Below are 11,177 nucleotides of genomic sequence, written 5' to 3'. Positions count from 1 at the left end.
TTGGAACCACCTGCTCCCTGCTCTGCCTGGCAGGGCAGAAGGCAGAGGGAGAAGTGCGGCTGCTTTCAGACATGCAGTGATTCCCGCCCATGTTTTGCTTTCTTTTAGGTGGAATTACTTCTTCCTTTATGATGGTTCCAAGGTCAAGGCTGCTGCTGCTTTGCAAACACCTGCTCCCTGCTCTGCCTGGCAGGGCAGAAGGCAGAGGGAGAAGAGCTTTCAGAAATGCAGTGATTCCCGCCCATGTTTTGCTTTCTTTTAGGTGGAATTACTTCTTCCTTTATGATGGTTCCAAGGTCAAGGAAGAGGGAGATCCCACCAGTGCTGGGATTTGTTACTTTTATCCTTCTCAGGTAAAGGCTGATTTTGTTTCATTGCCTGTGTCAGTGCTGATAACCCTAGTTCAGGAGCAGTCAGGCTTCCAGGTGGAGCTTTGGATCAGTTCTTAGTGTTCCCAGAAGTGTTAAGGAAGGGGCTGCAGCTGGAACCTGCTGGGCTGGGTGGGACCACACCAGGGCTGCACAGAAGTCCTTGGGCTTCAGTCTGTGCCTGCTGGGTTCTGGTCAGTGGGGTCCTCCAGCAGTGTCCCTGTCCCTTCTGGTGATGTGATTAAATCCACTCGAGGGATGAAAGTGCCTCTAAATAAGCTCCAGGCCCTTGTGCTGCCTGAAAAAACCAATCCAGTTCTTTATTTTTCCCCCAGAAATTTGCTTGTGCTACTGCATTTTGTTTGTAATCGGTTTGAACTTACATTTTTTTTACTTACACCTGAATACAGCAGAGATTTTGTTTCCAAGTTCTTTTAAAAGGAAAGAACAACAAGGTCTTTCTTCCCTGCCTTCCTCAACAGACTCTCCCCGACCAGCAGGAGCTGCTGTGTGGGCAGATTGCTGGGGTGGTGCACTGCCTGACCGAGATCTCTGGGGTTCCCCCGAGCCTCATTCGCCTGAGGAAGCTCAAGTTTGCAGTCCTGGTGGATGGAGACTACCTGTGGGTGAGTGCAGGGGGGCTGGGGAGCCACAAGGGTGAGGGTCTGGGCTGCCCTGCCAGTCCAAGGGGGATTGTTGTTCTTTTCAGGGCACAGGCTGCACGCAGGGAGGCTGGGGAGGGAGGTGGGAAACACACAACTTTGCCTTGCAGGGTGATTCACGGTCTGTTCCCTGCAAGCCTGGGTGCTGGCAGCCACTGCAGCTGCATTTGTGTGTCACACCTCACCTGTTCTGAGCTGTGGCTGGAAGGGTCACTGTGTGTATCCACGGGTTCCTGGCAGTGGCTGGAAGCAGGTTTCCAAGTGCTGTTGTTTGTGACAAGGACTCAGTCTCCCTGTTTGATGGTCTGACTGTTCTTCCCCTCTAACCCTCGGCGTTCCCCACTGCAGAGCTTGCTGTGCAGACACAGCACAGGCAGAGCAGTGTGTGGGGGAGTCTGCAGTCCTGGCAGAACTGCTCCCAAGTGTCCCCTGGAGACAGGCTGGGGCCAGTCAGACTGGCTGGCCTGGCTCTGCTGCCCGAGCTCACTGGGCTCTCCCTGAGGCAGAGCCTGGTGCTTCTGCTTCTCTTGGAAGCTCAGAAACTACATGAAGCAACTTCAATGCCGTAAATAAAAAGTAAATGTGAATATTTTTTATGTGCTTAGTTTCAGGAAAATGCTCAGCTGTTAGAGCACTGAGCTAGGCCATCTGGGAAGGGAGAGGGTCTGAAAAGCTGGGTTTCTGGGGTCACTTATTTATCCTGTCTGTGCCAGAGCTTTTCTTTGGGTATTTCTGAATTTCCCTTTCATCTGACCTGTGAATCTGGGGTTGTTTGCCCTCCACAGAACTGCTCGCACGCCTCTCATACACATTTGAAAGTTGTAAGAGTTGTTCTCACCTGCTGTGCCTGGGTTTTGCCAGTAAACACTCTCCATTCCTGGCTTTCTGTGTCCAAGGCTCTGGGCTGTGCTGTGGAGCTCCCTGACATCAGCTGCAGGCGGTTCCTGGAGCAGCTCATCAGCCTCTTCACCTTCTACAACGGACCCGTGCGCCAGGCATACATGGTAAATACAGCCCATGATCTGTCTGCCTAGAGGAGACCTTAAACACTTCCCATATTGTCTGAGCTGTGCCCAGGCACAGACCTGCTGGCCTGTTCCCTCACACCACCTTGCTGCTGGTAGGGTCAGCAGGATTCCTGTATCAAGGAGTGGGGACCTGTGGGTGTCTGCTGGGAGTTTCCTACACCCTCAGTCTGAAGCAGTTTCTTCTCAATATCATCTTCTCTCTCCTTATCCTCTCAAGATTTGCCTCTTTGAGTAGAGCCCCAGAGGGATTGCATCTAACATCCTGGATGTGCTAAGGCCTGGGCAGTGGCAACCACTGGGATTTTTGTCATCTGCAGGTGTTTCCTCAGGAGGAACTGAGCAGGCAGTGGGACAGGTACATTGAACATATCCAGAAAAAAACCAGCGACCTCCACAAGATCTTCAATTCTCTCTGGAATCTGGACAAAACCAAGGTAAAAGCCCTTCCTCTGTAATGTCTAGCTCTAGAGCTGCCTTCATGCTGATGGTTTGGTGCTTATTTGTTGCTTTGAGCATTTCCCAGGATTCTCCAGCCTCACTTCTGGCTCTCCTTGTCTAGGTGGACCCCCTGCTTTTACTGAAGGCCACTCTCATCTTGCAGACCTGCCAGCGCTCTCCCCACATCTTGGCAGGCTGCATCCTCTACAGAGGCTTGTAAGTGACCAGGCATGGCCAGAGGGTCCATCTGGGCCTGCAACCTGCCCAGCTGTGATCCCAAGGTGCATCCCAGGAGCAGCACAAGGGCACACACTGTTCACACAGGGCTGCTCCTTGTTACTGCAGGAACATTAATGCTTCAGGCAAGGTAATCCTTGCCTGCTGGTGTATTTCACAGAAGATAAATGGTTATTGGTGCTTATCACCAGGAGAAATGGAAGCATGAAAAAATTCAAGGCTTGGGCTTTAGTAGTAATTTGCTGCCTTTGATATTCAGCAGGTTTTTTTTGATGGGCTTTATATGTGGGAGTTACCAAGAAAAAGAAAGATATGTGAGAGCCTGATGTGAGCAGGGCTGCTGGCTCTGCCCATCCAGCACCAAGGCAGGGAGATGTGGTTTTGCCCCACAGAGTGCCACTCTGATCCTGCCTGACTTGGGATTGTCCTTCTAGGATTGTGAGCACCCAGCTGCCACCTCCCCTCACTGCCAAAGTTCTTCTCCAAGGTGATGAGTCTCCAGACCAGGTATGTTGCTAAGCGTGTTCCCTGCATGCAGATACACACTGCTAAGGATGTGGCCTGGGGGCTCTTGTCACATGGATCCCCTGTGTGCCATCACTGGGAAGGACAAATACTGATGCTAAAAGCTTCTATTAGTTGTGATTGAGTAAGGTTTCTAGACTGATGCACTAGGAATTTGCTTTGGTCTTGTCTGCAAGTTACTGAATTAATGAGTTCTCATCTACCTGCTATTTTGATTAGCTTTTTACCCAAGTTTAGGCATTTAGTGTTAAATATATAAAAGTCTGAAAAGGACAAATAGATCCATTTCTGATGCCATTAACACCTGTCGAAAGTAATTATTTACATGGTTCAAGATCCAAACCTGAAGAAGGCCCCTGCCCTTCCTCTGGTTCAGAGTGAGCCAAGAATTTCTGCCCTGGGCAGGCAGTAATGGCAAATTGTGACACTTGTCCTTGCTTTCAGAAGTATTTTGGTTCTTAGGAAGACCCTTGACTTTGAGGGCTACCTAAGGAACAGATCTCTGCCCGGTGTGGAGAACCACAGCGTTTGCTGAAGGGGCTGGTCTGGGCTCTGCTGCAGCCACGGGTAGGCTGGAAGAGCTGTCCTGGTGGCAGTCTTGAGTCATGCCACGGGGCTGATCCTTGGCTTTTTCTTTCAGGGTGAGCCTGGAGGTGAGGAGCAGCAGGAGCCTGGTGAGCATCCAACTGCAGGGCACGGGGACCCTCTGGGGCTGAGGCTCTGTGGGGGGAGCAGAGCTGGGGGTTCACGTCCAAGCTTTTGCTGGATGCAGGACTGTGTCCCTGAGGGTGTTGCTGCCACCAGCCAGCGTGTGCCAGTGGGTATTGTGTAATCAGACCTGATTCTTTCCTTTGGCTAAGCAAAAGGAATTTGCTCTCTTGGGTTTAATTGCCAGGTCTGTAGATTCCCAACGTGCCTGTTTTAATTCCGGTTACCCGGGTGCCCACTTGGCTGCCACGGAGCCCTGAAAACAGATGGCTGGTGCTTTCAGGCCAAGTCTTCAGCCATTGTTTCTGAGCATCAGTGTAGAGATACTCTGCCAGAATGGTTAGGAAAAAACACTAAGGGAGAATTTAACACTGTCAGGCATGAAGTGTGTGAGGAGGATGGGAAAATGCTGCTTAATCAGACACGGTGCGTTTGTGTTGAGTGTGTCTTCTGCAGAAGCCTTCTGGCTGGAGAAGTCTGGCTTCTGCCCTTTGTGCTGGGACATGTTAATTGAATCTTCAAACCTCCATGGCTCTTGCAGATTCTCCATTGCCACAGGGCGTCTGTATCATCCCAGTGTTCCTAACAGAGGATGAAGTCTCCGTGCTCCGAGACTTCCCAGTGGAGTGGATGACAAGGTAGGAAACCAATAGGAAACCAATCTGACTCACAGAGAGGCTCTTGCAGCAAGGAGCTGACACGTGGGGCTGTGTCCTCTCTGGCCCCTGGAGCTGTGTCCTCTCTGGCCAGTGGCTGCTGTTTCCTCTGGTGTTCATGCTGCCATTGGCTGCTGAAGCTGCCTGAGGGCTTCCAGGCTGGACAGGATGTGAGGTGTCCACGTCTCCTGTGAAGCAGCCTCACACAGAACTGTTTCCCCAGCCCAGCTGCCATGTCCTGTGGTGTCCCAGCTGGTGGTGCTGCCTGAGCTGTGGGGGGCAGTGAGCCAGGTTCCCAGGACCCTGCAGAGTAAGGCTGGTTGCTTTTCACCACGGTTAGACCACAGCCCATCCTTTCCTGAGGCAGATGCTCTTTGTAGCAGAGGACAGATCAGATATTGAACACTGCCAGGAGTTGGTAGTGTTAGGAGGTGTGTAATAACTCCAAATGGATCCCACTCAGTAGTTTATTCAACTTGTCATCTCCCACTAGGTCATCTGTGTCCCCAGCGAGCCCTGAAGGAGAGAAGAATGTTCTCTGCTCGCAGGCTGTTTCAGAATCAACAGGAGTTCACAAAAAACAAGACCTGAATAATACCTCTCTGCAGGAGCCCCCTGAGCAAGCTTCAGGTGCAGCTGCACCAGAAGATGCTGTGCAGACTGGCAGCCTTGCAAACACCACCCCTTGGAAGGGCTTCCCTGAGGTGGGAGCCAGTTCTGAGAATTCTCCGACTGAAAAACTGAGCTGCCCAGACAGCAAAAGCTCAGAGCCCAGTAGAAAAGTGTCCTCCCCATCAGAGACAGACATGGAGCAGCTTTCGAGTCCTTCTGCACTCCATACTCCTAAATATGCTGCAGCTACAGGTCTGTATCTGGAAGGCTTTTCCTTTCCAAACCCTTACGCCCAGGAGCAGGAGAGCCAGACCATGGTGGAATCCCATGTGGACTCTGATGCTGAGCAGCTCAGTTTCCAAAGTTACCATGGAGCCAGTGTCAGCCCAGATGTTTGCTCTCCTGCCCAAGGGTCGAGCAGAAGGAAATCAAGTGACCAGGATGAGCACGGGACTCTGAGCCAAAGCAGTGGCTCTGGAGTGAGCAGCAGTGCAGCTGGAGGCAGAGTCTGGGACTTGGATTGTCCAGCCAGTGCTGTACGAGCAGAGCTCCACAGCAGGAGTCCATGGCCAGCTGGAGAGGTCCAGGAGAGCCTGCCTGGTGACCCAGCAGAGAACAGGCACTGTCCTGGGAGTGGGGAGAGCAGCTGGCCATGGCAGGACAGCCCAGGAGCCCCGGTTGCTGTGGAGTCAGGCAGGCAGGGCAAACTGGTTCCCATGAGCTTGTACGTGCACTGCATTAAGGGGCTGGTCCTCTCCCTGCTGGCCGAAGCCCACCTGCCTGGGGACCAGAGCTCCGTTGAAGATGTGGTAAGTGAGAATGCTCTTCTGCAGCTGCAGGTTCGTGTGCTGCTGCTTGGGTGGTGGGGACAGGGGCTGCAAGTGAGGAGCCAGCCCTGGGTTGCTGTTCCTCCTCTCCCTTGCTCTGCCTGGTGGCTCCGGGTTCCTGCTGCAGCTCCGTGGGAGGCTGTTCACAGCGTCAGGCAGCCCGAGGGGTGACAGTGTTGTCTCACAGGCAGCTCCTGTTGCTGCTGTTGTCTGTCAGTGCCAGCGTGTAGGTGTGACCGTCAGACAGCCCTGCGTGCTCACACAGCCTGTGCTGGGTTGGGATGGGTTGGGAAACCCCCTCGGTTTCCTGGTGCCTTTTGGCGAGGTGTGTTCTGTGTCACCTCCGCTCCAGGTGTCACAGAGGGACGTGTCTGGCAGCCAGTGCTGAGGTGCTGCCTCTCTCTGTGGCAGCCTGGCTGCCTGCATCCCAGCCTGCTCCTTGATGCTGCCCTCGGGGGGCCAGAGGAAAGGGCATTCCAGATGGGTGTTGTACCAGAGCCATCCCAGATTCCTCTGCCGGGGGATTTGCCGGGTCTGCAGGAATCCCTGCCGGGCAGGGAGGAGCTGAGGGGGCTGCAAGGGCAGGACGTGCTGGCCCGGCTCTCCCGGTGAAGCATTAGCCTGCAGAGCTGCCCCCCCGGCCTCTGCCTCCCTACCCGGAGCTGAGTCAAAGCCGCAGAGCCCTGTTTGATGTGCCAGTTGCCATAGGAACAACCTAATTTCTTTACCCGTCAGACTGGAAGGTGGAGGGAAGCTCAGACTGGTGCTGGTTCCCAGCACTAGCAGAGCCTCAAGGTTACTCCTTCTCCTCCTGAGCTCTGGGGGCTCAGGGGCTGTCCCCTGCTGCACACAGGGAGGATTGTCCTGCCCGGGAGGGGATTGCTGCAAAATCAGCCTTTTGCACCAGATGCAGCAAATGGCTCCACTCCCTTCCTGCTCATTGCAAACAGGCTCCATTCAACCACATCTTCTCTGGTTGTGGGGAGAGGGGGATGCAGGGGCTGGTGCTGGGAGCTGAGGGTCACCCTCCTTGCAGGGATGCCCTCAGCTCCTCTGGGCTTCCTCCAGCTGGCAGCACAGCTCTGCTGGCTCCACAGCCCCCGTGTCTCCGGGGCTGGGGACCAGCCTCTGCTCTGCTCGGTGTGACCTGCCCTGAGCAGCAGCTCCTGGAGGATGGAGCCAGGGGGCAGATGCTCTGCCCCCCTGGGGGTCAGCTCTGCCAGGGACACACTGCACGTCCCCTCCTGGGCCGTGGGCCCAGCCTGGCTCAGTGTGTCACTCCATTCATCAAGCCTCAGGATCACTGACACTGGTGCACTGTGTTCCAGTCAGTTTTCCTTTAGGTATTGCCCCAGGGCTGACAAAGCCTGTCCTACTCAGCTTCCTCTTTTCCCAGACATTTTGCCTCCATCTCACACGCTCTTGCTTTGGATCCCAGCTTAACAAAACTGTCCTTTCATGCAGCTTGGGTCTTGGCTCTGATTGGGTTCTTCTGACGACACCTTCCTGCGGGTGCAGGTGTTTGTTATCTCTTAGCAGAAATGCACCATGTCTCATCATCCCAGGAAAACACTGTTATCCAGGGAGGCAGAGCCAGGCTGCTGGTGTCATGTGGATTTGAGGCGTAACCTCGGCTTGTCTGCTCCTTTGTTTATCTGTAGATTGCAAATGACCCTCAGCTCTCAGGGATGTCAAAGCTTAGTTATAATTAATGTCTGTCGAATGCTTTGAGGCCCCTGAATGACACCAAAGAAGGGTAAAATATGCTACTTGTGCAGTGGAGGACAGCAGGCAGCTCTGATCTTCCCTCCTGGAGGGTGGTTTCTAATACAGCTCTGGGGGCTTTCAGGCTTCCTCCCTGATGCTCTTGAGGTCCTACCCCTCCATTTCACTGCACAGAAAAGAAAATCTGTTCCATTAAGGGGAGGGGGAGGGGGGCACAAGTGTAGGCCAGGGGCTGTTCTTGCTGAGCAGAGGCTTGATCCTCTCTGTGGCAGAGGAGAGCACACAGCCAGGCTGGGGGATTATGGAATTAATCTTCCCAGCAGTGCCAGAGGGCCCCTGAGCCCTGCCTGGGAGCTCAGCACAGCCAGGTCTCAGGGCTGCAGGAATTCCAGTCAGGAAAGCACCTGTTTTCATGTTGTGTTGTGTTTTGTGCAGCTATTGCTCCAGGCTGGGCCTGTGGTTACCCCACAGGTGAGGCTGGTTCCTTGACTCTTTGTCCTTCTGGAGACAGCCCTGTGCCTGCAGCTGGCCAGAAGCTCCGGGGGGAGCTCGGGTGCCCATCAGAACATTTCCTGTCAGAACATTTCCTCCTGTGTGAGGCTGCTGCAGGGAAATGCAGGCAGTTCAATCAGCCCGAGGGTGTAAAGCTGCATCCTGTGTTGCTCTGGTGTAAGGGCTGGTGAGCAAAGGAATGTTCCTTGCTGTGGCTGAAAGTCATGGCCTGGATGTGAAAATGAGCCTGGGAGAGTAATGTTTTATGGTAAATTAATGGAGTCTTGCATTTTCCTGTAATGAATAGCATCAGGTGGTTCATGGCTTGTTTTCAGTGCCCTTTTCTGAGTCCCAGTCTCACTGGCTTGTGAGCCGTGAGACTTGTCTGCTTCCCTCTGTGCCCAGGTTTCCCAGCCATTCCTCCCAGCATGGAGGGCTCCAGTCCCTTTTGTCACCATCAGTCACCCAGGCTAACCCCAGGACCTCCTTGGATGTCTAAACAAAGCAGGGTTCTGCTCTGACACTTGCCTTTCCATCCTCTCTGCAGTACCACAGCAGTCTGGCTTCTCTCAATGGCCTCGAGGTTCACCTGAGGGAGACTCTGTCAAAAGACTCCTCATCCTCAGCCAAGACAACCTACAGCTTCACTCACTATGACTGCATCCAGAATGTGCTCACAGGTGAGCCTCTGTCTCCTGGAGGAGGGAAAAGGGGGGGAATGGGGGTTTTGGTAAACTTTCCTCATACTTAAGACAGCTTCTTAGAAACATTGTGTGTTGTGACTCTTACCCAATAACCTGGATATAAGAATAAGACCCTGCTGAGGAAGGTTTGTCTTTTGTGAGTTTAAAGGCATCCCTGGTGTCATGCCTTTTGTCCCACAGTACCACAGAGTGTTTGTCATTTGATTCTGGCCCTGAGAAGCAGGAACTGGGACCAGGTAGTTGGGCACTGCCCTGGGTGGGCAGACCATCGACACACAGAACGCCCTGTGCCCATGTTGCTCCAGTTCACTAGTTTCCCTTTTTCTGGCAGCCTCACAGGCAGTGTCCCACCCCTCCCCAGCTTTAGGGAATGAAAGAAACCCCAGCGATTCTGGTTAACCTAGGGCTTGGGCCTTCTCCTTACCCCTCTCATGTGTGGGGTGGAAAGGTGGGCTGGGCTTTGGTTTGCGCGTGGCTGAGCTGCTGCCTGACCCCTCTGAGGTCCCACTGGGCTCAGGTCCCCACTCTGGTCTGCAGGTATCCAGGGGCTGTGGGAGAGGTCCAGAGCCTTTTCCTGCTCAGTGAAGGGGGACATGCTCCTCTGCAGAGCAGGCTTTTAACCCACCCCCTGCTCTCGTGCAGCCAACCTGCCCCACACGCCCGGCCCCCTGGACCGGCACTTCCTGAGAGCTGCCACCCTGATCCACTCTGACTTCAGCCAGCTTCCCACTGCTTCAGAGGTGATCATTAGGTAAGGTGTGTTTGTAACTCCCTCCTCTTCCAGGCATGGGACTGCTGCATGGCTCAGAGCAGGCAGAAAGGGAGAGCCCTTTTCCTGAGGCTTGCTGAGCTTTGGCTGATTCCGTGGCCACCCCAGTGTCCCTTGCCAAGGGCCAGCCATGCCACCTCGTGCCCTGCAGTTTGCTCTTTAGACTTGGGCTACTTATCTTTCTGCCTGCAGTGTGGTCTGGGTGCTGGGAGGCTGGGGTGGCACCATGGTGAGCAAATTCAATTCACAGCTGAGTTGTGCCACGGGCTTGGATTAAGATACAACACTTGAGTATTGCCAGTCCCTGGCACCATAAGGTTCTAAGACACAGTTTTAAATTTAGCTGTTCCTAATAAATTTGTGTCTCGGCTGGGAGCCAAAGGCACCCAGGATTGGCAACCTAGATTTTGTTTTCTTGCAGGGCTTGTTGGGTTGGGAACACACTGCAGTGTGTGTGGCAAGCTCAGCTGGAATGTGTCAGGCATGATGGTCTCACCACAGCCAGGCCCTGCCATGAGCTGGCCTGGGACCCCCAGCAGCCCCTGTCCCTGCTGCTGATCCTGGGAGGGAGGTTGCAAGTGAGCAAGAGAGCCTGCCTGCTTGTTGGTCCAAAACATGATCAAATAAAGATGCTTCTGGGAATGACACTGTTTCACTTCCCTTGCCAAGGGAATATGAATCATCACTCCAGTGCTGGAGATCTCCTTGTTTAGCATTGGCTTGACTGGCTCCTTAAATCCTAGACTGGCCAAGCTGGTGGATTCTGTGTTGTCCCAAAAAAAGCAGCTCTTGTGTGTGAATCAGACTGAGTAACAAGATGACTAAAACTGCTTTCTTTTATGGAGAGTTGTCACAGAAGGGTGTCAGCAAACATAGCAGTTGCTGCTTTCCTCCCTCAGGGAGCTGTGCAGAGTCCTGTGCTCCCTGCCAGGCCTCCCACAGGTGTGTACTGAGTGGTGGCTTTTAATCAAGAACTTGAGCTGCCTTGGTCTGAATAGTGTCTGAGCTTCATCCCACCTGTGACTAAACCTGGTCTGGTTCCAGCTGCAAGGGTGCTGTGCTGGGATTGGCTTATGGGAAGCAGCTGTGAGACAGGTTCCTGCAGGAAGGAAGGGGTGCTGGACACGAGGAGTGTTTAAACACCAGGTCTCGATCCCCTGGGCTGCTCTGCCAGCAAGGGAAGTGCTCAGAGAATGGCTGAACCCCTGAAATGCAGGGCTGTTTGTGCTGCCAAGCAGGTCCCAGAGGATGGGACATCCAAGCTTTTAGGATGCCGGGACATTGGGGAAGAGGGGCCTGGTTTCTTGTGGCAATGCCTTGCAGGGTTTTGGTGCCTCCTTTAGCTCTGAGCTTTGCTGAGAGCCCAGTGCCACGAGTGCCCGGGTGCCCAGCTCTGTGAGTTGCAGGGGATCTTGCACAAAGCTGT

The 11,177-nt window shown here is 53.8% G+C and overlaps 2 protein-coding genes across 2 annotated transcripts in view; one reads left to right on the top strand and one right to left on the bottom strand.

Moving 5' to 3' along the window:
- The window catches only part of SRRD (SRR1 domain containing), a 3,402-nt gene extending 3,311 nt beyond the window's left edge, over window positions 1-91 (bottom strand). The window contains exon 1 of the mRNA XM_009996862.1: window positions 11-91. Within this exon, the coding sequence (XP_009995164.1) occupies window positions 11-91 (81 nt within the window). The remainder of the gene's footprint in view (window positions 1-10) is intronic.
- A 40-nt stretch (window positions 92-131) lies between these two features.
- HPS4 (Hermansky-Pudlak syndrome 4) overlaps window positions 132-11,177 on the top strand; it is an 11,269-nt gene continuing 223 nt past the window's right edge. Inside the window, 13 exon segments of the mRNA XM_009996861.1 lie at window positions 132-142; window positions 263-353; window positions 851-994; window positions 1,927-2,034; window positions 2,376-2,492; window positions 2,618-2,712; window positions 3,168-3,240; window positions 3,899-3,932; window positions 4,508-4,604; window positions 5,116-6,043; window positions 8,826-8,958; window positions 9,625-9,738; window positions 10,619-10,636. Coding sequence (XP_009995163.1) covers window positions 132-142; window positions 263-353; window positions 851-994; window positions 1,927-2,034; window positions 2,376-2,492; window positions 2,618-2,712; window positions 3,168-3,240; window positions 3,899-3,932; window positions 4,508-4,604; window positions 5,116-6,043; window positions 8,826-8,958; window positions 9,625-9,738; window positions 10,619-10,636 — 1,963 coding nt within the window.

The sequence above is a fragment of the Chaetura pelagica genome, unplaced genomic scaffold (assembly GCF_000747805.2).
Source record: "Chaetura pelagica isolate M959 unplaced genomic scaffold, ChaPel_1.0 scaffold294, whole genome shotgun sequence".
In the NCBI taxonomy this organism is placed as follows: Eukaryota; Metazoa; Chordata; class Aves; order Apodiformes; family Apodidae; genus Chaetura; species Chaetura pelagica.
The sequence above is the reverse complement of the archived record's forward strand: the minus strand, read 5'-3'. Positions and strand labels throughout refer to the sequence as shown.